Here is a 26,416-nt window from a genome sequence, read left to right on the forward strand (position 1 = left end):
ATGATGCCATAAATAATAACATGCTTACATCGAGACATCCTCAGCTCACAGTGGAAAAAATAGAGACAATTAAACTTCACTCTGTGTCGACTAATTCTCTCTCTCACCAAATATCCTTGGCCAATAATCCCACGTGCCATGGTTCCTTTCTAATATTTAACTTCCCTGGAAACATTTACATTTTTAATTACTGAAATAATTTTTAATTATGGAAGCAATGACTTCAGAGAAGTTCAGACTGAATCATTTAGGAATGAATCAAATCATATCAAAGTCCAGCCCACCTCCGGTTTGAGGTCTCTGTGCACGACTCCGGCCTCGTGCATGAAGCTGACAGCCTGAGAACAGGCCTCTGTAGCAGCTGACTGGCCTCGGCCTCCTCCGAACAGTTTTCTTCCTCTGATCCTCTCCAGCAGCTCCCCACCTCGCAGAAGCTCCATCACTAAATATGTGTGGTACTGAGAGAGAAAACAAAGGAAGAGTTCATACAATGGTCATTTTTACATATTACCGCTCATTTTTCAGCTTCATACTGTATCTGTATTTGTTCCTCTACTGTGACAGGTCTCCATGCTTTAATGTTCAAAAAGCTCTTTATTGTTCTCATACTGCCCTGTTCTGCAAGCAGCTCTTTTCACCCTCTGTCTGAAACCAGAGCCCCAGTCTGCTCTGATTGGTTAGCTGACCGGCTCTGGTGTGATTGGTCAACTGCTTAGTGATGTCCTGCGATTAGTAGAACAATGTGTCGAAGCACTAGCACCAATAGAAGCGCAAGGGTTACATAGTGATGTCACTATGTAACTGAAGTAAACAAAGATATCCAATGGAGGCGTTTCAGGCAGGGGGGAGGGTGAGGGAACTTTAGGAATGTAGCCTTTGCAGACCATTTACAAGCACTAAACCTACACGATAAAGAAAAACCACAAAAAGCATAATAGGCTTTTAATATATATTTCAATAACAATGTGAAAATGTGTTAAAAGTTACCATTACCTGTTATTTTATTAATCATATCGCAATATCAGTCATGAATAGTTATGTTTTCCAAATCAAATGCCGTAATATGAAATACTCACATTATATCATGTCATTGGTTTCCTCCACTGTACCTGATCAGTGTAGACTTCTTGCAGCTTGACGATGTTTGGGTGACTCTCACATTGCCGCAAAGCAGCCACCTCCCTCTGGGTTGTTTGCCTCCATCCTAACACAGTTTCACACGTGTTATAAAGGACATGCTCAGACCTAAACTGTCAGACTGTACATCATTACTGTAAGAGATAGTTACACACGAAAACTTGAAGCTGTAACTAAGACGGTGTAGCAGCATCACATCTCCACTCACCTGCGGCTGACGATCTTGACCGCATACTCGTGTCCGGTTTGCTTGTGTCGGCATTTCCTGCACACAGAGAAGCTACCCTCACCCAGGGGGGGGCCATGGAGACACAGCTCATAATGCTGAAAGAAATGGGACTCCTGAACAAAGAAGGGATGTAATGAGTCACAGTGAACTATAAGTGCTGTTTGTTTCCTTCATGTGTGCAATAATAAGCAGTGTGTTAACGAGACCTGAAAAGTCAATTGGAAAGGTTTGCTATATAAATAATATGAACTCATAATTTGCATTTATACTAACATTAAGGTTTTCTTTTCTCTACCAAACTGTGATGCATTTTGGGTTATTAAAGTAGTACAAAGATGATCCACTCAAAAGCGACCCTAGTTATCCCAGTCCTAAACAGAGACGTAACACTGTAAAAGCCCTGATACTTGTGACATGCTGTGAATCATGTGGCAAACTTTGGTAAATAAAACTAGATTCTCTTCCTTCCGTCCTCATTACCAAATACTACTGAGCCTATTTTTTGAATTCTTTTTTTAAATCAAGCCTAGATTTTAGAAAGGGATCGAGGACAGTTGCAATCGATTTACAAAACGACTTTCTACAGTAGTGCAAAGAAAAAGAACTAACACTAAATCCTTTAAATCATAACCCAAAATGTATTTATACGATAAGAACCACTGGTTTAAGTTAGGCACCTCTAACATGGCACTGCGTTGGACGATGCTGAAGCTGGACGATCCGCACCGATCTGGGATTGCACAAAGTCTCCCATCACCGCATTCTTGTTGAACAGGATGGAAGGAGCAATAAAAGAGTAACCCTAAAAAGGACACAGAGAAGCAATGTTAGGTGTATGACCAAGAAGTCAACTTTGGAAAATCACCAGAAAGAGAGAAACGTTTTAACCCAACCAATTTGACATAGGCAGTTCTAGTTGCTTCACTTGTGGTTTGGACTTACAGTATGTGCATCGCAGTGTTTGTTGATTGTTGTCTAATGCTTTAATAATTCTCATCAAATTATTATTAGTTGCTGACATATGCCAGTCACCCTCATGATGTATTACACAGCTTTGTAGAAACTTTGTAATGATGCTTCCTGTATATATATTGTCTCTTAGTAGACAAAGTAAACAAAATCTACTTTAAAAAAAAAGGTTCGACCCCAACTGTTGAGTCGCCTCGCGTCTCTGCGTTTTGGCCATGTGTCGCACTGGAACACACCGCAAAGACTTCAGCCGACTGCCCGCCGATTCAACGTGTTGAATGTCGGTTTTCGGCTGAAAAGACCCGACGGTGCGGGGACACACTAATCTGAGTAGAGTCGACGCTCGTGTCGACGCTCATCGTCGGCCTGACGCCCACCGGCGCCGATAATCGGCCTGGTGTGTCCGTGCCTTTATAGTGACTTGCTTCACGTACGTCATCATGTAGTTGCTAAATCTGTTTCCATTCCACTTTGTCGCATTTTATTTCAATGGTACAACTAATTCAATATCAGCAACGCGTGCAAAAAAGACGTAAGCGATATTTGGAAAAAATCAATGTTTTTTACGTTTCAACCAATTTTCAATTTTCCAAAAAAAGCTGGTGAATAGAATTGCGAAGCGAGAGAGAAAGGGCAGACTATATAAAATCCTACACAATTTAAATATATATAGAAAATGCATAAGACATCTCATCACACAATATGATTTTTGATATTCGACAAGAACAGCAAGCACTGACCTGGAACAGGCGGTCGGTGCTTGGCGGCGTGCTCGCAGGAGAGTAGACCGGATCCATCCCAGTAAACTCCTCAGCAAAGTTCCCCGTGTCCAGTTCACTCTTCAGCTCCGGCTTGAAATGGACTTGGCAACTTCTTCTCTGCTAGGTCCGCCCAGTTCAGTCCCTGTTAGGAAAGACAGAGCACATGAGGAGGGTTGTGAATGAATGAAAAGAGGTGACAGGGGAAGGGAGATATACGAGAAACAGTTGGGGGTGGGTAGGACCTTGAAGAAGGAATGTGCTTTGATGTCTTCAGACCCCCGGGGTCCTGAGCCCAGCCTCCTGTGGGGATCTTTCACCAACAACTTCCTCAGCAGGTCCTGAGCGATGGAGCCGATCATAGAGGGGAACGGTGGGTCACAGCGCAAAATCCGTCTGACAGTAGAAGGTGGTGGGGAGGTGACAGGGAAATCAAATAATTATCATTTAGAGGCAACTAATTCTAGATAAGCTTTGATATTTCAGCTGTTTTAATGATACCCACCTGTATGTGTTAGGAAGGGTTGATTATCTAAAAGCATGTTTTATGGAGATGGAGCACTCACTTTGACACCTCACTTTGAGAGTTCCTCTCTCCCTCCAAGGTAAAAGGTGAGCCCCGTCAAAGCCTTCAACATCAGGATCCAAGGCTCACCAATCCACTGACTGAAGGAGAAAACAGTTTAAAAATGTATCAAATAATGGAAATGGGGGCGAAATAGGGGCAGATAAGAGAACCATTGTGTCTTTATTGAGCGGAACCTGGGTTGTCTGTAATGATAACCTGACTGCCTTCACCACAAAAGTTACTCTATCTTTGAGTGTTTGACAATTTATCATAGCCCTGCAAATGCACCAACGTTTTCATGACTCCAGCATTCGGCTTTCTATTTTTTTAAGGGGTCTGCAAGGCTAATATCCAAAAGTTCCCTCCATACGTCTCCTACATACCTGCCTGAAATGCCTCCATTGGACTCCTTTGTTTACTTACATAACATGGTGGACATCACTACGTAACACTTACGTTTCTATTGGCTAGCATTCCCATACATTTTACGTGATAGGCTAAGGGGTGGGACATCTCTAGTGGTTGACCAATCACAAAAGAGCCGGCCAGCTGACAATCAGAGCAGACTGGGCCTCTGGTTTTAGACAGAGGGTGAAAAGAGTGAATCTAAACGTGTCCCAGGAGAGGCACAAAATAATATTATGAAACCTGAAAATGAGCATAATAGAGGCCCTCTAACTGCAATCTCTTTACTGATTAATGTTCAACTCATGTGGATCTCAATAGAATAATTACTTACCAGTTACTACTACTCTTCAATCTTCAACGTGGACCAAAAAAAACACGAACAACATGTTTGATTACCTTGCCATGCCCTGATTTCCCCCTGATGATTTCAGGTGCCATGTACTCAATGGTGCCACAGAAAGAGTATGTCCTTCCTTCTGTACGGAGGAGAAAGGGAAGATATAGTATAAGTATTCAAAACAATCTTGTATAAATAAAATATTGTTCTGATTGCAACAACAGAGGTTTTACCTTCCATGTATCACTGTCCACATGTTTAGGTTTTGGTATCATGTTTACATACCTCTTCTTCCAGAAACTCCTTGCTGAGCCCGAAGTCTGTCAACACCACATGGCCTTCATTGTCGAGAAGAATATTTTCCAATTTGATGTCTCGGTACACAATCCCAAGCTAACAAAAAACAGTCAATAATGAATCATCTTCATTTCTACAGTGACAGTCACAAAAGAACTTAGTAAACCTTTTTAAAAACAATGAAGACAGAATGAGCCATTATCAACTGGTTATTGTCAGTAATTGCAGCATTTCCCAACTCTGTTAAGTAATTCAAAATGAGGATATGAGTCACTAAAGATGCTTTTGCTTAGATTGCTTTAATTTGAAGCTATGCAAAGGAACAACTCATACAAGTCAAAAATCTACTATATCAGTGTTTTGCGATGTCAAGGTTTTTATTTCTTTAAATGCACTGTCTAGCATTAAGGTCATAACTTAGAAAGTTAGAGACCACTGTTAATAATTAAAAACAGTGAATATGTTCATAATGTTCTCAAAGTAAACTACATTCCTTTTATCCAGAACCAAATGACAGATAGTTCTAGAAAATCTGGTAAATAGTCAGGGAGTTGGTGGCTACCGAGTCATTGATAAAAGACCACCAACAATGGGACTTGAATGATAATGTGAATATCTGCTAAATGTGTGTGATTAGGCAACAGTTTGTGAATTCTTACAGCTTCACCAAATATAAAAATGATACGTTGGTGTCTCTATAAGCGTGCTTTGTCTGTCTTCGGCATCTTTGTATCCAAAGAACTATCCAAAAACTACTCTGATCTATAAATATAGCTTAAAATCACAGAGCTGGAGGGATAAACACCCACCTTGTGCAGGTGCTCCAGAGCCAGATTATTTCCCCAATATAAATCCGCACAGCCTCTTCAGGAAAGTGGTCCCGCTGGTATAATGAGTGAACATCTCCCCGCCACTCACATAGTCCTGTACCCAAACACACAGGCAAATACACAGAGAGCTTCAATAGACAATTACGAAAATTACCCAAACACAAATTATGCCAACAAACAGACAAACAGAAAAACAGAAACACGAAGAAAACATCTATTCAGCGCTTCATGACTGGCGATCAGGAGTTCTTCATGTTTTGGCTGCAGTGTGTGTCATCACTCACTCCTCACCCAGGATTAGGTGTAGTTTGCTTTGCGTCTGAAAGGGCATAGTGGAGCGTGACCAGGAAGGGAAGACTGGCGGATGTGCTCCAGCACCTGCCTCTCAGTGCGAGTATGCTCTGTGGTCTTTGCCTTTTGAACAATCGCTGCTTTCTTTAACACCTAAAGTAGAGATCAAAATCAAGTTGACATGCCAAATAAGCATGAGCTGTGCAAGTATCTCAATACATTTTGTGTAAAAGCAAAATGAGTCAAAGATTTACAATATAATAAATTGTTTTCCCCGCCTTGAATAGTATTTTAAAGTTGTGTCTCAGAAAGAACTGTTTTGTCATCTTATTTAGGTGAATATTTTTAGACAAATTGTCTTACCTTCATTGCATATAGCTGGCCCACATCGTGGCCGGTGTTCTTCCTGACCAAAAACACTTTTCCATAAGCTAGACAAAGACAAGCAATACATCATTAAGGCATTATATAATAACTGGAATAGATTAATAAAGCATTCCTGCACATTAACTTTATTAAGGTGTTGCTGTGTTGATTAAAACAGCCTTTTACTTTTCTCATTGGGATTCATTATGAATCAGATTTAATAACGGAGACATCAAGAGCACATGGTATACCTTCAAACACGCTGATAAATCTTATGCTGTGATGATGATTTGCAATCTTCCTATCAGGATATGAATGTTAAGAACAGTTTCACCAGAGCATCAAGTCATCAGGGATGCTTTCTCATACAAGCTACAAACAAATCATTAAAAACACTACCCTTAAGATAATTAATGACAGAAGGAAAATACCTCCTGTCTGCTTTGCATATTCCTCCTACATCTAATCACGTTTAACTCAGGTACAATAACAACTGCTTCTATATTTAATGCTTCATGTAGACACTTACCTCCAGTGCCCAAAACTTTGAGCAGCTCAAAGTTCTCGATGCCGACCTTCTCAGTGTGACCTGTGAGGTTAGCTAATGGGCAGAATTGTTGTGTTTAAATAAAGAACAAGCAGACACGTTTAAAAAAGGAATTTGCATCTCTGAAAATATGCAAAAAGACCCATAATGTTTAAATTGTGAGGGACTGAATTCAACACAAAGTAATCCCTGATTTTGACATTCAGAAGTGGACAAAAAATACCATGTAGTGGCAAAAATATCACAATAATAAAGAAGAAAAAGACACACATATAATTTGAATAATGATTCAATGTTTAAGTCGCTAGGGTAAGATCTTTCCAAATCAATTAAAAACATCTTCTGTTATACAACATCATAAAGAAGTAAGTCATTCATGTATTTAAATTGAGAATATGTGTTTTTGTATTGACCGAATCAGATAGAGAAGCAAGCATAGTTAGAAACAACTTACAGTATCATGCAATCCAATACAACATTACCATAAGATCCATTATCAGAAGATACTAAGTGTATTCATTTCTAACTCTGCAGAGTTTAATCAACAATGACAAAAATACAACAATATAAACAATGTATATATGTTACACGTATGTTGAATAAATGGAATGATGGAATAAACTACGGTGTTTTGAGGTTTGTATAGGTAGGGTTACATACAGTAGCGTATAACGTGTTGATTACAAACAGGTGCCTTCACTTACCATTGGTGATTTGATGCTTGACGGTGCAGGCCTTTTCATTTGTTTTTGTATCGGAGTCATCACTACTATCAGATGCGTCCCCAGACATAACTTAAATCAGGGTATGCTATAGCCTATACAGACTGTTAAAGGTACACTTGATAGCTAAATATTGATTGGTGTATACAGGATGTTTACTTTATCGTTCAGCAATTAAAAACATCTATTGTAGCTGCATTACGAAGAAAACGGGGATTACCGAAATGACCGGACAGCTGTGTTTTCTAGACAATACTGTTGTCCAAATGTTAATCCCCAAGCGTTCAACATCCTAATGTTTTGCATTATTTATCTCGTGATTGGATGAAATAAATTACAAAACACAGACGCGTAGCTTTAAAAAAGCTTCCTACTGGCTGCTGTTCGCTTTATTTCACTATTAACTATGAGAAATATAATCACAGCGGCAATTGAGTATGTTAGTTACAATGAAGTTTAAGTCGCTAGCGTTAGCATTAGCTGCTTCACATAAGTCATTATTGATAAGTTAGCTCACGTTATTTAGTAATAACGTTAACGCCAGTTTTACAGAAACGTCTGTTCAAAATCACCTGTTGTTCGGTGCGTAAACACCTACGTCGCTAGATAGTTAGCATAATTGCTACAACAACAAGATATGTTACCTGGCTAACTAGGATGGTCGTAGTAATTTGGCAGACTAGCAGCTAGCTAACGAATTGCTGCTCTTGCCCGTCAAAGTGTGGACGTTAGCTTACGCTAATGTTTAGTTAGCAATGTCAGCTGGCTTCTTCAGATATCATCTACCAGGGCCAGTTAAGGTAAATCCGTGTCGTCTTGGACACCGTTAAAGCCAAGGTAATAATTCGCATATACAAATATTAACACCATCACTTTATATTTTCATCAGAGGGTAGCTAACTGCTAAAACCAGGATGCTTTCGACACAACCTGGGCGACGGTCAGTCACGTGAGCCGCCTGTGTGGGCGGAGCAACGTTCGAGTCCTCAGGAAAACCAGTTAGATCAGATCCTGTCTCAACGATACATTACTGAGGGACAGGTCCTTCAACTCTGAACACTTTGCCATATATCTCTCAACAGGAAGCATATCCATTTACACTGATATTTGTATATACAATAATTTCTAATTGTACTTTTTATTTATGTATTGTAATGTTTTAAAATCACACAGAATTAGACCTTAGAATGTAGGTCTCCTACTGCATTGAGTCATTGTTGGTCTTAGTACAAAAAGCCACCTTTAAATTACATGAAGTAACTGTATATTTCACTGTACATCTGATGTACCATAAGTAAGTTTCACCTGTAATGAGTTTCATAAACACCATCCACCACATAGTAACTTGGTCGTTGTGTGTGGTTTATCACTATGGGACTTTAATGTAGACATGGCCCACACCTTTTTTTTCTGCTGTGTCGTTAGCTTGTGTCATTTGAAGCAGACAAACAAGATTTATCATAAAGTAAGATAATTGTGACCCCGTTACTCAACCAATAGCTGATGGTTTAGAAAGGTAAATCCACCCTTTGAGACCAGTCAAAAGCATCTTTAACATGAATCATCAACACACTTCTGCCTGCGCTAAGGTAAACTTGGTCACCAAATTACAACACTGTGAGCAGGACTGTTATGCTAGGTCAACACATCACAATCTTTCTACAGTATTCTTGCAGACAGCAACTGGCACAAGAGCTTTGCCTCCAACATTTTAATTTTTGACTAACAGTACAAAAACAATAACATGGCTGCCTTAATTACTGTATCAACCTCAATCTTAAATCACTCATCAGTTTCCCTACACTATTAATGGCATCATGAAATGCACTTCCAGTCCCAGTTATGTTTCAACATCCTCAAGCACATTTCTGATATTATTATTTCTGATTAGCTGTACACACATAATACATTCAACCAAAGAACGCAAGGCAGAAAAAACTAACCTGGAATATGTCAGATAGGTACAAAAATAATACCAAACATGTGAGTGGTCAATAGATTCAACTTTCTACCTGCGGCGGGAGATCAACCAGGAAGGAGCTGATCAAACCTGAGCGCTCGGCTTTAAATGCACCATGTTTAGTCAAACGGAAAAAAAAAACAAGAGTTAACAATGACTTATGTTGACAATTTCTTTGTTATCTCCATTACAATTGTTTTTTTTTTTTTAAATATTGTTTATTTCTTTAAACCCTGATTCAATAGGAATATAGCAATATCTGCTTACGGGGGAATTTCCCCTTTAAACACGGTGTGTGCTGCTGCACTAAATTGTGCCGTTTTATTTCATGTAATAGAGCATCTGTACACATGAATCCAGATTTGTTCAGATAATGTTTCCTGGAGTCCACAAGTCTTCCAGATGACATACAAGATGCTTTCTTTAATACATTGAAAAAGTTGTGAAACTGATTTAAAAAAAAAAAAAAAAAACATACCATACACATAGTCTCAGGGAGACTAACGACAATATAATTTTGAATTTGAAGGCAAGAAAGGAGGATGTTATGTTTTGAATGGATTTGCACGTTGTCTTGGAGTCTCTTGGTTATCATCAACGAATGGCTATCAGTCCAACATCAATGAGTTTCTGAATCTTCTGAGCAATCACTGGATTCTTTAAGTGTCTGAGGAACGAAACAGAAGAAAAAAAAGAGACATTAACTTATCTGTGCTGAGAAATAGGAAGTGACTTGAAAAAGTTGCTGGACTTACTCGCTAAGCGCCTGAGGGTCCTTCTGCATTTGCTCAAGGATCATGCGCATGGCGGGGTCACTCATAATCTGCTGCACCTCGGGGTCAGACATGGCCCTCTTCTTCACGTCCTCGGGACTGTCAGTCCTTATAGACGTCTGACTGAACATACAGCGCTGTATTCCCTCTGTGGCCTCCTGAATGTGGAGTAATGGAAGAAAAACAATTGATCATTAGCAAGCATATATGAATAAGTCTCCATCGTCAGAGTAGTTGTTTTATAGATTTAGGTGTTGAGCATTTGCTTTGATGGTCCCCAAATCAATTCCTACAGATAACAATGAATTACCATGTTCCTGTTTTTGAGAAAGATGACAGAATATTGAATCTATTATTCTGAGTCACACTACACCTGAAAATGGAATTCAGGTAATGACTTATCATTCAAAAACCAGACTAAGTACTTAAATATGTATATTGTTGGGTAACTTGTGTGTCTTAACACGTGGCTCCTGTGGTCATTTAATCTTTTAATGCTTTGTCAAGCACTTTGTGACTATGTCTGGGAAAAGCACTTTATAAATAAATGTTACTTACTTACTTATATTCATGTAAATTATTATTATTTCCCCAGGATTACGGAGTTAGCAACCTGTGAAATACCTTTGAATTAGATTCGAGATCCAGAGCCTTCTGGTAGACCTCCATAGCTTTAGTGAAGTCTTTCATGGCCTCCAAGGCAGCACCTTTACGCGTGTAGCCTTTGACTGTGGAAAGATGGAGTTGAATTAAGTGTCAAATCAAAAAGGAATTTTTATAAACTGTTAAGAGTAAAACAAAAAAAATAAAATAACACTTTTATTAAAGTAAAATGTGAAGTGTTTCTACTTACTGAAACTGGGCTCAAGTTTGATGCACTCTTCACAATCCTGATAAACAAAAACAATATCAAAGGTCATTTCTTTGCTACAATCTCTTTTAACTGACTAATGAAGAAGCAGGGTGAGGATATGGTGTACCTTCAGGGCAAGTTGAAACTCCAACAGCTTTGTGTAGCAGGCAGCTCGGTTACTGAACAGTTTGGCGTCCTTGGGGTTTCTCCTGATGGCCTCGGAGTACTGTTTCATGGCTACGGGGTAGTCTCCTGTGGAAAAGTACGAGTTCATCTTTAAAGAAGTTCTTAAAAGAAGAATTAAATGATTATCCAACGAGCATTACAACTATTACATACCTTTTTGGAAGGACTCATTGCCCCTGCTCTTCGATTCCAGGGCTAATTCGGGGTTGATATAGGCTACTTTTGCCTCCTCCTTTAATATCTTCTCCGCCTGCAGATCCAATCACAATATCAAGGTATAAGTCAAATGCCCAGTTATATTTTTATTCCCGCTAGACTTTTCCTTTTTTTCCCATCAGACTGAAACTTTACCAATACTGTCTAATGTTCTGAGTGACAATAACGTTTATTTCAGTTAGAAATCAGCTTTCACTGCACCTGTTGGCACTTCTTCAAGACATCCGGAGTACGGTGCTCCGTCAAACTCTTGTTGAAATACTGAACTGCTTCTTTGTATTGTTCCTGCTTGAAGTACGAGTTACCAATCCTAGCCAAGGCCCTATACAAAGAGAAGGAGGAGACGGAACAAGATAAACATGTCATTACATCAGAGAGCTGGAGCGCTTGCTTTCTTACCCAAAGACTCAAAAGCAAACCACAGAGAATGAGGGAGCTTTTCATTAGAGTAGTGGGCAGTTCAGAAATAATCATTCTTATGAAACTACTAGCTAAAACAACGGTCCAAATTCCACCTTAGTGCTTGTGACCACAATTAAAAGGTTAAGTAGCAGTAACATCACTATGTCCTCTTTGGCCAGTATGAAGTGTGGAATAATAGAGCAACACTGACACATCATGGTTTCCTATAACACACAATTTTTCTCGTCAAATGCTGCCAAAATCCCAACCTGGGGCCTCATTTAGAAACAGTGCGTAAGCTCAAAAGATGGCGTACGCCAGTTTCCACGCAATGTTGGCGATTTATAAAAAACAAACTTCACGGGAAAATGTGCGGTCCTCCACACAAACACTGAGCCATGCGTACGCACTAAGCACAAAAACGGGAGAGACGAGAAACTGCGACACCGTTGGCAGAAGGAAGAATGGAGAGAAATATGTGGAAATAATACCATAAATAGAATGTTACCTCTCATTTATCATATATATATATGAAGAATACATTTCCACAAATTGATTAAAGCCAATTTTTAAAATGATTTAACCTGTTAAGCCCCGAGCCTGTTTTTCAGGTCTCAGGCTCGAAAATTACATTCCCAGAACAAATGACTATTATCTTCCGTTCTAAAAGGGTTAAATGAATAATCTTTTTTTCTCAAAGCAAGGTTACACCTGCGAGTTGGATGTAGAAGTGTCAGAATCAATATAGATGTTTTTATTTTAAAGTAAATTCAGATAGAACACAGTAAAAAAAAATGTAAATGATTGTGTCCGTCCAAAAATAAAAATGTACTTCTAGTGAAAACCACCCTTAAATGATGGGATGGTAGACTAAAAGCTTTAGGAATCCAAACTAATAGAGGTGTCACACATAATAACTTAAAAGTAAATGTAACAACTACTACAGTGCAACAAAACAGGAAGATAAATTGTGGACTCTTAAACATAAGATCTTTAGCATCTAAAGCAATATTGGTAAATGATTTAATATCAGATTATAATATTGATAAATGCTATCTCACTGAAACTTGGTTGAGACATGAAGAATATGTCAGCATAAATGAGGCCACTCCACCCAGCCATATCAATACTCATATTACCCGAGGCACGGGCCGAGGAGGTGGAGTTGCAGCAATCTTTGACTCAAGTTTAATTATCAATACTAAACCAAAATTAAAGTATACCTCCTTTGAAAGCCTCGTTTTTAGTCTTACGCATCGGACCTGGAAAACTGTGCAGCCAATCTTATTTGTTACAGTGTACCGTGCCTACAAAGCTCTTAATGGGCAGGCGCCATCTTACCTTAAAGAACTCATTATACCCTACTGTCCTACTAGGGCATTGCGTTCCAAGAATGCAGAGTTGTTGGTTGTTCCTAGAGTTTTTAAAAGTACAATGGGAGCCAGAGCCTTTTCTTATCAAGCTCCACATTTGTGGAATCAGCTTCCAGTTTGTGGGCGGCAGACAGCCTATCCGTTTTTAAGAGTATGCTTAAGACCTTCCTTTTTGAAAAAGCTTATAGTGATAAAATAAAATAATCTAATAAGAGTGCATTGACGTAGATACGTTGTGCCTCTTCACCTATACATTTTAGTTCTTACTCTTTCACTTAAATCCTAAAAACTTAGATCTTATATTTAAAACTTTATACAAACCTTTCCCCTCTATGACCTCTCGAGGTTTATTAGATGGTAACAGGTTGCAGAGAACACCTAGCCCGACCGGGGAGTGTGGAACGTCACTGACCCACTCCTACCTCTGACAAATTCAGGTTCCAATGGGGACCTTTTTCCCTGTGTGTGCCTCTCCACCTCTGTTTCCTCTTACTTGCTACCCTCAACCTATCCTAAGGGAGTGCATGTATGTAGACACGTTAGTTTAGCTGCTATAGGCTTGGACTGTTGAGGGGGGCACCTTACTCCGTCTTTCTGGCTGTTTGTACCTGTGTACTCTCATGTTCCGATTAACCCAGTTTCCCCCAAATCTCTTTTTTGTGTCCATATATACGCCGGGATCCTGAGTCGAGGCTAATCATGTTGCTGTGGTCGTGTGCCCTGGATCCTCTATCCTGAGCACTGGATCTGAGTCCTGGACTTCGAGTCGTGGCTGAACCCGTCTCTGCGGTCCTGCCAGACTCTCACCATACTACTTCACTGATGGCTCCCACAAGATTGCTGACATCCTCGTGGATTCATCTTCTTATTATAGACACATGCATTTCCAAACATTTGGACTACCTATGTTTTAAATGTATTATCTTTTCGATTTACATACAGCATCTATTGCACGTCTGTCCGTCCTGGGAGAGGGATCCCTCCTCTGTTGCTCTCCCTGAGGTTTCTCCCATGTTCCCTTTAAACTGTGGGGTTTTCTCTGGAAGTTTTTCCTTGTACGATGTGAGGGTCTAAGGACAGAGGGCCTCGTATTGTCATACTGATATTCTGTACACATTGTGAAGACCACTGAGACAAATGTAACATTTGTGATATTGGGCTATATAAATAAACATTGCTTGATTCTGGGGTCATTTGACCTATCTCTGGCCCCCCTTGCTCGATTTTGCTGATTGACATCTCTTTCTAACCGTCAGAGCCAATGGAATCGAGGGGAACTCCCACATACTCCTTATTTGGTAATGTGTGTGTGAGACTGACGCATAGCCAAAACCGGAAGCTGCGATAACTCTGGTGGCTACCATTAGCAGCTAACTTTTGACTCCACTCCGGAGGGATTCCCCGAACATTTCTTACAGTTTCTCATCAAGGGGGGTCTCCTGTCCCCGGTACAAACACACTGCCTGAGGAAGGTTAGGCTATGTCTTTTTTTGTCATTAACCTTTTTTGGACCACTTTTTTTATTTATTTTGGTGACGATCCGACCTCCATGCTGCTACTCTGGTTCAAACTGCATCCACCAAACAATATGATTTATCTCGACCTCCCCAAAATAACCAAAATCTGACACGGTGTGAGATGTCTTTTTTTAGCTGTTCTGTCGTCATTTCCTGCGATCTTCTTCATGCAGTCAGTCAAAATGAATGGGCGTTTCTTTGACTATTTATAGGCAAATATGGGCGTTACGTGAAGCCCGCAAAAGCTGCGCCGCATTTCGAGTTGATTACGATTTATAAAAAAAAAAAGGGAAACCGGCGTAGGATGTGCCGTACGCAAGTCCTGCGCCGGTACGCAGTCTTTTATGAATCGAAAATGTCTGTACGTATTTATTTGCTTTGTCCTACGTAAGCAACCTTCCCACGTCAATCCTACGCCAGGCTTTATAAATGAGGCCCCTGAACAGACTGTTTATAAATTAATGAAGACATTTTGTCATACAAGACCCACAAAATAGATATCCTGCCCTCTATGTTATGAGGCAGTGTGTGGGTACTTTCACTCAAGTAAAGACATAAAATAAATAAAAAGACAAATGCTTTTTACAGAACTCACTTTGCAATTTGTCTGTAGTCTTCCCGGTTCTCTCTGCCAACATCGATGGCCTTCTCACACAGCTCTCGGCACTTCTCAAAATCTCCCTTCTCAAAGTAGACAGCTGAAGGGATAACGAAACAAAACGGAGTACACATTTAACAGTGGTAGAAATTATAAGATCATAATAATCATGGCAGTTCCTACATTTTGGTTGAACTGAGGCTCAACTGTTGGCAAGTTTAATGGGTCAATATTTCAAGAACCAATCCTAAAGTGTGATTGGAAAGGAGATTGAAACATTTTCCCATTTTATATCCAATATGTGAGAAATTCGGAATAGTCAGTTTTAGGCACGTCATGGGTAAGTGAGCTCAAGTGTGAAGCCATCTAAGGTGTAAGAATAATTACCTCCTTGATTCGATATATACGTCATGTTGGAGGGGTCATGTTTGACTGCTTCTTCGTAATGTTTCAGCGCCGCTTCAAAGTCCTTATTCTTATATGCAGTATTCCCAAGTTCCTTCTCCCTCACGGCCTGTTAAAAAATAGGTAATTAGAAAGAGGCAAAAAGGCTTGAAACTTAATAAATGTGAAAAACATGATGTATCGGTTCATCATACTTTACCTTTCTCTTGTTTTCAGGAAGGTCTTCGTCTCTGGGAGGAGGGGGCTGAGTGTCTTTGGGTTTGGGGGGAGGAGGAGTGGTCTCCTCTTCTTCATCCATCTCAGAGAGGTTCAGTCCCAGCAGCACAGACAGAGTGGTCATCACTCTGGGATCCTGCAGCTTCCTGCAAAACAGTCCACAGTATTCAGGGCTACCGCATCTTTTATTTAAACTTAACTTCAGTTTCTGATTTATTAAGATTTATTTAAAAAGGCTCCTTGAGTATAATAATTGATTTTGGAGCTCCAACATAGAAGATGATCTTCCACAAAAATCAATACAATAAATGGAAAGAAAGTGGGCTTACAATTACTAAGTAACGTGGTACTGCTTTTCCAGAATTGTGTGCAATTCTACCTAAAGTAAGCATCTTTTTGTTTCTCTGTACTGCCTCAAGACATAGTTAGTCATTAATCAAAGAAAGTTGTTAAAAGTGACACATTTCAGAAAATACACATACGTGCCAAGCTCCGATGGTTTGCTCCTGAGCTGCTCCAGCAGTTCTCTGTAGCTGGGGTCGGACAGAAGTTCACGGGTCCTTGAGTCAGTCTCCAGCTTCTGATACAAGTTGGGCATGGCGAAGGGGTTCATCATTGATTTTTCTGGTAGAGCAAAAATGTATTAGTGTAATTTATATGGTCATACAAACCAGTCACTGCTCCATAGTTTCTCTTTTGTTAGCTGGACTTAGTGGACACAATGTACATTTATATCAAATGTAATATGCCCTTCAATAGTGTTTTATTTGTCAGATAGTCTACATATGTTTATATTCATGTTTTTTCTTTCTCTGGAAGTTTTTCCTTGTACGATGTGAGGGTCTAAGGACAGAGGGTGTCGTATTGTCATACTGATATTCTGTACAAACTGTGAAGACCACTGAGACAAATGTAACATTTGTGATATTGGGCTATATAAATAAACATTGATGGATTGATGGGGAACTTTAATATTTTCACTCTTCCGTTTAATATTCTATTTTAAGATGTTACATCTTGTATATTTACTAGGGATGCACGATATTGGTTTTTTGAAACCGATACCGATAACTTCCTGCTTCTCAAGACCGATACCGATAATAAAAAATGTTTTACGCCACTAATTATTTTAACTCGATTAAATACCATCTACAAGCTGATGCTGACAGCCCCGCTCCTGCCGCCCGCTTGTGGCAGACCACACTTCCACGCTCACCGGCAGGCACCGACTGGCCATCTGGAGGACCGGGAGGGTGTGTGTATGTGTGGCCCGAGCGAGCGAGAGAGAGACCTTACGTGCATTGTTGTTGTTAGCATCTGGTGCTAGCTAGCTGCGCTAACAGATATAAGGAGCCGTTTAAATGAAAACAGAGGAGCGACATTTTGCCACAACTGCGCCGAGCACTTGACTTTATGCAGGAAGCCAGACAGTGGGACATTGTACGAAAAGTCAGCACACTCACGGATAGTGCGCAACATGATTGCAGCGTCCAGGCAGCTCCGGTTCAAGCATATGCCTTGAGTTGCACATAGCTCCAACGCCCATACCACCGACGACATGTTTGTTTACTGTCCTGGCTTCACGGCCGCACACCATTTACGTCACAGCCAGGCATGAGTTAGGGAGCGCTGGATTTGTGAAGAACTCCCCTCTTCCTAAACCACTAATACCACAGTACTGGCAAAACGGGAGGAGCCGAGTGAAAAACAAGCGCCCCTCATCCCAATCCACCCACACCGCAGTATTTTTTTTACCCAAAAATATATTGTATATTATCGGGGCTATTAATACTGGTATCGGGTTTATCGGGATGACGTCATAATTCCTAATATCGGACCGATAATTATCGTGCATCCCTAATATTTACGATCAATAAAGTTTCTTATCTTATATAGAAGCGTTCAGGATGCTAACATATTTTGCACTGAGTCAGGATTAAATACAGCAGAGCTTCCTCCGTCACCCCTACTACTCGTCTATTGTCTGAATGAATCACAATGCTCCAAACACAAGTGGACTGCCTACTCTGCTTTGGAGCACTCGCAATGCTATTAAAGCAGCCATCTTTCAGGGTATATGCAGGAATCCTGAAGTCAAATGTAATACCTTTCAAGACCTTTTTTAAGACCCTTTCCGTACATTTTAAGACCTCATCGCCACTTCGAGTTTTAACCGGTTACATTGGCGACACACTTTACTATATACAGTATTGATTGTCCTTCCTCCTTATCTTCCAACCATTTGGACGCAAACTTGCATTTCTCCATAACGATGTTGTTTAACAACCGGCGTAAACGGACCTTCACGCGCTATCAAGCAGTGAGCGTGCGATGTCCCGTTCAGATGACGTCCAATCCAACGGGATGCCATAAATAAACTACACAGAATCACACTACACACCTACGCAATGATTACATTCAGGCACACTTTAGAATACAACCTCTTTGGACAATTTATATACTTATTGAAAACAAGCTACAAAATGTAATACCTTGGAAAATGCCATTTAATACTTTTTAATAGCCTTAATTTTCGCAACATTTATTTATCAACTTTTAATACTTTTTAAGACCCCGCGGACACCCTGTCTTTATATCGACCCACTCACAAGGGAAAAGTGACTCACATCATAATAAAAAAAATTCTGTAGAATATAGAACATCAGAAATACGACAGTTAGTACCTGCAAGCCGGGCCTCAATGTTCTGTAAACCCTCCTTTAGCTGCTGGTTGGTTGGCTCTTGCCGGAGTCCCTCCTGGTAAGTTGCTTTTGCGTCATCCAATCGGCCAAGAAATTCCAATGCTGCAGCTTTGCGGGAGTAGCCCTGGTTGATTGGAAATGCAAAGGATATAGATTGCATTCACAATTTTATTTGCTATGTATTTGGTCAACAGAATAATTGCAAAACAATTGACATCTCACCTTGCCCCAGTCAGACTTGATCTTGATGGTCTGACAGGCGTCCTGGAGAGCATTCTCGTAGTTGCCTTTCTTGGCGTAGGCAGCGGAGCGGTTACTGAACAGGACATGGTTTGAAGGGTCAAGGGCCACGGCCTCGGTGTAGCAGCGTACAGCCTCATCAATATTCCCTGCACTTAGCGCCTTGTTGCCCTGGTCTTTCAATGCTGAAACCTAAAGAGCCATGCAAAAAAAGAAAATCGAATTAAGCAATGAGATAATATACAATACACCAGGATGCATTCCGCTTTGGATCACTTTGCAGGGAAATATGTTTCAAGCTTCTAAACTTTATCTGAAGTATTTCTGCCGATTCAGTCTCCCTGTAAGCGGAGCGCTGCGGCCTCTGCCGTCAAAATAAATGTACCCTAGCCCGGCACAGAGAAATCGTCTGTCCGAGGCAAAAACACAAATACTGACCTTTTAAATTGCACTTTTCATATGTAACTGCGCAGGCCCAATTGCAGCAGTGTTTTAAACTGTCATCGGCTCTCACTGCAGCAGGAAAATAATCTCTCATCTGCTCTTTGTGTTGACCATAGACTGTAGCTATATATACACACGTTTACATGAAGAGTGAGCATGCACTGGTTTCATTTTCTTAAGATGGCCCTACATTTAAAAAAATGTCTGTTCCAGAATATAAACACTGCCACACTTTCGTTCAGATCTAAAAACCAGTTAGGATAAAGGACAGCAAAGCATACTGATGATGCTCTAGAGAGCGGGAGATATTGAATATTTAAAGTGGACCTATCATGCTATATTTGAAAAATATATTGTAGGGCCATACCTATATAAAACATGTCTGTGAAGTTTTTTTTCAAAATACCAAACAGATCACCCATTGTAGCCATGCCTCATATTGCTCAAACCCCTCTTTTGCAGCCCTGTTAGAGAAATGCAGATTTTGGGTCCTTAGCTTGAACAAAAATAAATAAGAGGAGGCGGAGCTAATGCCTAATCAGAATTCTACCGGAGATAAAGTTAAATTCGGTTGTGATAAAACGCCATCCTGTTTAAACCACGTCAAGGATTATTTCTGAAATAGTATGGAGCTCAAATGCTTTTTCTCTTGCAGGTTTATCATAAGGTGAGTTCTTTTTTTATTTCCTGCTTTTAAACACATGTGCTCTTCAGTACAGGTTAGCTCTGAGTGTTAGCGAGGCTTGCTAATGTAAACAAAGACGTCCAAAACACGTCGGGCATTGTTTCTGATAGCAACTTTCTGTGGGTCCGCCGCCGCTATTACGTCACAGCGGATGGACTCTGTATCCGCTCGTTGTACACCCGTTTGTAAAAGATTTGGGTACGGAGGAAAAGAGAGAGGGTTTTATTTTCTGACGCTGCGTGAGTTCCCCGACGCACCGGGGACTAGGGCTGAACGATATACCGTGTCATGGCGATAACCGCGATATGCGCATGCGCGATATTCACACCGCAGGGACGTGCGGTTTTATTTAGGGATGCACCGAATATTCGGCCACCGAAAATTATCGGCCGAAAATGGTTAAAAAGGCCCTTTCGGCCGAAAGGGTTTTAGCACCGAAAAAATATCACCGAATGTCAGAACAGGCTTACGTTGGTAAACTAACGTGTTGTTGTGATGACGTAATAAAGACGCGGCGACCATGCTCGCGGCTGGCTCACAGGGAGGGGGGACATTGACCTTTGTCATCGAGATTGCCCTGAGCCTTTAACAAATCGTATTAAATAATCTGATGACAGACTGCTAACAGAATAGCTGAAATTTAAACAAACTAAATAACTCAGTTACCTCTAATCATTAACCCATGTTTGTATCATGTAGTTAACTCCGTGTGTTGCTGCTAGCATACATAACACCTGACGTGGAAACGTTACTCGTGGATGGGGCTACAGAGCTGCTAGAAAGACGGTCGAACCCGGTACATTCCTCCGTCTGCATGCGGTGCACTTTTGCTAAATGTTTAGACAAATTGCTCGTGCTTACATGCTAAACTCTTATTGCACTTATGGTAACAAGTATTCTCCACATCGAGACGGGTAAAGTTTAACCACACCTCGGAGCGCGTTCTCTCCGCCATCTCCGCAGTGTGCTCCGCTGCATGTAGCAGCTGCGCGTGTGTAAACTGCCCCGCCCCCTCGCACACAGACGGGGGAGAGAGATCTCGTCTGATCGAAAACACATCATAGACGCATTTGTTGTCTTTGCATATTAGAAACGAGTTGGCGACACTAAGACTGCGATATAATGTTTTTTAGCAATAATACATGACATATATAAATGTACTGTATGCATTCAAAAGTGCTGAATAAATGTTTTATGGACATAAATAGTGATTATTATTTAAGTTAATTTTTGCCATAATCATGTCTATTTCCATAATCAGGTAGCTGAACAACATTGGTAAAAAATGTATACATTATATATATATATATATATATATATATATTTCTATTAATCATTTTCGGCCTTTGGCCAACTGTTTCCTATTTTCGGTATCGGTTTCGGCCAAGAATTTCCCATTCGGTGCACCCCTAGTTTTATTCATTTATTTTAAAAATGCTAACGCACTTTAGCACAGAATTCAAAATAAAGATACCCTTATTACTTATCGAAACTGCACATACAATATATCCGATTAAAGCTGAGACTCCACAGATTATTTAAGTATAGTATCATCACTAAGCGATCCAATCTCGCAACAGGGGAAGCAAACACAGACATCACAACACGTACCTTTTACGGGAGATCGTCTCACCGTAGCTGTCAATCTGATCAAAAGACGTGTTCAATGGCATTAAAACGAGAAAAAACGCGGCTGAATCGGTTGATCCATAGGTTGATAATGTATCTGTGGCTTTGAAGCAATTGTTTATAATCCATAATTCCATTTTTATGTAAAAATCGGAGCACAAAAGTTAGCTACTAATGGTAGCCACCAGAGTGTATGCAGCTTCCGGTTTTGGCTACGCGTCACTCACTCCTTATTTGGTAATGTGTGTGTGTTAGACTGCGCTGGACTGCCATAGCCAAGACCGGAAGCAGCAGCCACTCTGGTGGCTACCATTAGCAGCTAACTTTTGCTCTGCAATTTTTACATAAAAATGGAATTATGGATTATAAATGAAATAATATTTGTATACAGACGTTAAAAACCTATGGATTAACCGATTCAGCCGCGTTTTTTCTCGTTTTAATGCCATTGAACACGTCTTTTGATCAGATTGACAGCTACGGTGAGACATCTGCCCTAGAAGCTACGTAAAGGTACGTGTTGTGATGTCTGTGTTTGCTTCCCCTGTCTGAGTTCGGATCACTCAGTGATGATACTATATACCTAAATAATCTGTGGAACCTCAGCTTTAATCGGATATCTTGTATGTGCAGCTACGATAAGTAATAAGGGTACTTTTATCTTGAGTTCTGTGCCAAAGTGCGTTTGCATTTTTCGCTCGGGGGTCATTTAGATGCTTCTTATGAGACTTGTGTTTTGTTTTGGTAAAAATGGTTTGTATCGTCAGTTAGCTGAGATTATTTCCGTTAATCTGGTACAACACATTAATAGGTTCTTAAATATTAAGATCCCCTGAGACACAGTGTCGTGAACAAAAAAAGTAAAGTACCCGCTGGGACTTTGGGGCTTAACGGGTAAAAAAAACCTGCAATATATACCGCAGGGGGAGGGGAAAATCGCGATGTCAGTTTTTTTCAATATCGTGCAGCCCTACCGGGGACACATATTTATGTATACAAGACATCACAAAGTGTATTTTGCATGATAGGTCCCCTTTAAGCAAGATTGTTCCCAACAAATCGTCACTAGTTGGTTACTAATACTACTTATCACACTGCATCTCCACAGTATGTGACGGAATTAATTACACACTAGCTGTTACTCTGATCGAAAAGAAAAAAAAGTATTTCTAGTTGGTTTATCATTATTATTTTATTAATGTATGTTTATGTATGCACCAAAAACACCAAGACAAATTCTTCACATGTGTTAACCTACTTGGCACCTACCTGTTTCTAATGTCTGTTACTGATTATATTTGACAAATCTATTTTCACAATTCTTTACCTAATTTTTAAACCAGTCGCAACTATGACAAAATATAAAATCTGTAGAATTAGCCAAAATGATGATAAACCAAGCACTACTAGCAGCATCAATAAATAATTGTTCACAGAATAGTTCATGGAAGGAACAGATACGAATGTGTATCTCAGTGTGGTCTGGTTATTCATGATTATGCTTTCTTTTGGATTGTGTCATATGTGTATAATGAATTCCAAGTATACTTAATTTATCCATAATTTAAAATGGGGGCTGGAATGATATTATAGTATAGTTTTGACGAGAGAAAGCTGGTAATTCAAGGGTATTTGATGGAGACACTGTGGGTTTGCAAAAAGTATTGCTTTATTTTGATCTATAATGTAAAGTGGAACTTTTACATTTTACATTTACGATGACTTATTATGATGACTTACCAGGTAAGGCATTACAATATAACTGGTGGAAAGTAAGTAGGCTACATTTGCTCAAGTATTGTATATATAACTAAGACGCTCCTGTGCTTTACTTGAGTATTTTCATTTTCTGCTAATTTAAACTTCTATCCCACAATAATTCTGATTGTTGAAATTCAGACTTTTAATAATAATATATAAATAGGTTAAGTTTAATTGACTAATTTATACCCAATAGCAACACAATAGTAGTTTTTCAAATTAGCTTAAGATGTACCAGATGCAATATATATTAACTTCTTCCACCACAGTATATTTATTTGTAGGATGATTTAGCTGAACTGCGGGAGTTAACGACAAACTGCGGCTGTAGCCATGACAGCGGCGCCGTGTGCATCTAGAATGATCCCCGGTCTGAGAGCAGGCTGCTGAGGAGCCGATCCAAAAATAATCTGCAGCATGTGCTACTGGCGGACCGCCGCAGTAGCTGTCGGCATCCTGACACAATCTTTTAACAGATATACATCTACTGGCCCAATTATGATTTTCATTTGTCCGTCACCTTATCAATGATAGAGTTCACATGGTGAGCTATGACACAATGATTCAGTAACTCAGGAGTTATTCAAAGCCATTATGCCGGTGATTTGCTAGGAGTTAGCAAGACATAGACAATGGCTACAGAGGCAGGCAAACCTCAGTGTGATATTTTTCAACGATAAAGCAGCCGTAAGAAGTGTAAGTCATATGCGCTAGCTTAATGTTAGCTAACCTTATAGCGTGCAATTGCAAATTAGCAAGAACCGCACGCAGATGCACGTTCAGTTAATCTTGTTGAATTAGCACACTTTTAATTCCGGTTAAACTATATTGCAGAGTCGCATTGTCAAAATATGGTGTGTTGGTTTGGTTACAACCTTAATCGAAAACATCAGCCAAACAGCTAATACACATTACTACCGGATTGACGCTAAGCTAACGAGCTAACTAGCCGACTGGTAAAGGCAAACAGTGAAGTCAAGGTGTAGAACGGTGTCTACATTACACTACTTAAGTATTTAACTTAATTAATCTCTGCTCTACTCTAAGTTATATTGTAAAGATATGTAAAATTGAAGGAAATAAACAAAAAATTAAGATAGTTCTATGTCACTCACTTTCTCCATGGTGCAAGCATGAGGTTCCTTCCAGAAACTACTGCGTACAAGCGCCTCCCCCGGAACAACACGCAGGTTGCCAGTTTGGGATGTAGGAAATACGCGATCAACGCTCAGATTTATGTCTCACCAGGAAACTTACTGAAACTTCTGGAAGATCATGGAACAAAACAACAATGTGTGATGTGTTTCATGGTATATTCTAAGGGGAATTGGCTGACTGATAATAATTTAAGGACAGATCAGTTGGTTGATGATCATGGCTGGACATTAGAGGGCAAACCTCGACACATAACATAAAAGTCAATCATTAGGACTTTTTAATGACATGTGGAAGGAGTACACACAAATACTATCTTAATACCTTCATGAGTGAAAGATAACGTGTGGAGATTTATGGCATCAAATTTGATAGTCATTAATCGATACTCATTATTTATGGCACAATTATATTACACAAAATGATATTACAGTTTCATATGATGTAGAGAAGATCACCTTACACATATGGTGCTATGGCCAGTTATCACTTCTATGTTTTCAAATAGTTTTTAATACAAGAACTGACAGTTTTACTATTTATCTTAATCATTAGCAGAATCAGAAAATATACCCAACGTAGACAATGTCCTATTCAAAATCTAGTCAAGACAAAGACCGGACATCGCAAGTATACTAAATAAATAATAACTGGGTTTTACCCTACAATAACATTGTTTGCGGATCTAGTACCGCCCTTTTATTACCTCTTATGACTACAAGATGCTGCATATCAGACAAGTTTATTTGTCAAAGCATAGTCTTCTTCTGGAATATACTTTCAAAATAAACTCCATAAAGACATCCTATTTTGTATCTTTAAAAAAAAAAACTTGAATTTCACATCACACCTTGTTTGCTGATCGATTTGCAAATTATGTAATGGAGTCCATCCTGAATAGAGCATTCATGCATCTGTTGCCATGGATTCACAGACCGAGGAAACACAAGACAGAGAAGCCATGTGTGTCAAGTTCAGAGAGCGGCCTTTGGGCTTCAGCAAGGATGCCACACAAACACATTGCAGCTGAGGTTTGCCTCAGGCTCAGTGTGCAACGAAAGGCTGAACCGAGTCGCCCTTGCCCTTGTCTTTCCCTATAGACCTTCTAAAAGTTGAGGTACCCCTACCCGAGGTAGAACAAAGCACAACCATGTTTTTTCATTACTTTAATATGTCTAGTTTATGAAACGGATGGTTGTATACAAATATTTGACTGCACAATTATTTGTTTTGGTTAATGTTTGGAACTTTCCCATAAACAAAAATAGTGAAAATGTGGACTCCTCTGAAGGGGGCCGTGTTGGCCTTATCCCATGTATCCCTGGAGATAATGATCAGGATGTCACCAAATTTAGCCTAGATGTTCACAGAGAGGCAAGGCATACAATAAAGCAAAGATTATATCAATACCTTTTACCATCTTTGTAATATTAACGCTTAAACACACATAAATCATAGGCGTAAATGGAATAGGACATTTAAAATGCAAAAGGTATGTTTATGCTTTTCTGTCATTTTTAAACTAAAGAGTTCAATCACCCAAAAATTTCATTGCTCAGGGTGAAGTGAATAGTCAAAAAAACTATTTTTATGAATAGATAAGAGTCTCTGGTACATATAAATGACATTGTTGGGTGATTGGACTCTTTAGTTTAAAAATGACAGAAAAGCATAAACATACCTTTTGCATTTTAAATGTCCTATTCCATTTCCGCCTATGATTTATGTGTGTTTAAGTGTGAATATTACAAAGATGGTAAAAGGTATTGATATAATCATTGCTTTATTGTATGCCTTGCCTCTCTGTGAACATAGGCCAAATATGGCGACATCCTGATAATT

At 39.7% G+C, this 26,416-nt stretch overlaps 1 protein-coding gene and 1 pseudogene across 1 annotated transcript; both read right to left on the minus strand.

Annotated features, from left to right (window-relative positions):
• Nucleotides 1–10: 10 nt before the first annotated feature.
• Nucleotides 11–8,895, minus strand: LOC117557253 (annotated as a pseudogene).
• Nucleotides 8,896–9,385: 490 nt separating this feature from the next.
• On the minus strand, nt 9,386–24,668 carry stip1 (stress-induced phosphoprotein 1). Its single transcript, XM_034232995.1, has 14 exons — nt 24,535–24,668; nt 18,883–19,092; nt 18,643–18,784; nt 16,441–16,582; nt 15,942–16,104; nt 15,725–15,851; nt 15,335–15,437; nt 11,649–11,769; nt 11,385–11,481; nt 11,173–11,297; nt 11,046–11,082; nt 10,817–10,920; nt 10,175–10,350; nt 9,386–10,086 (listed from the first exon to the last, which is right to left on the minus strand). Exons 1-14 carry the CDS (start codon nt 24,541–24,543, stop codon nt 10,014–10,016), a joined length of 1,629 nt encoding a protein of 542 aa, XP_034088886.1. The 5' UTR covers nt 24,544–24,668; the 3' UTR covers nt 9,386–10,013.
• Between the last annotated feature and the right edge of the window lie 1,748 nt (nt 24,669–26,416).

The sequence above is a fragment of the Gymnodraco acuticeps genome, unplaced genomic scaffold (genome assembly GCF_902827175.1).
Source record: "Gymnodraco acuticeps unplaced genomic scaffold, fGymAcu1.1, whole genome shotgun sequence".
NCBI classification, from domain to species: domain Eukaryota; kingdom Metazoa; phylum Chordata; class Actinopteri; order Perciformes; family Bathydraconidae; genus Gymnodraco; species Gymnodraco acuticeps.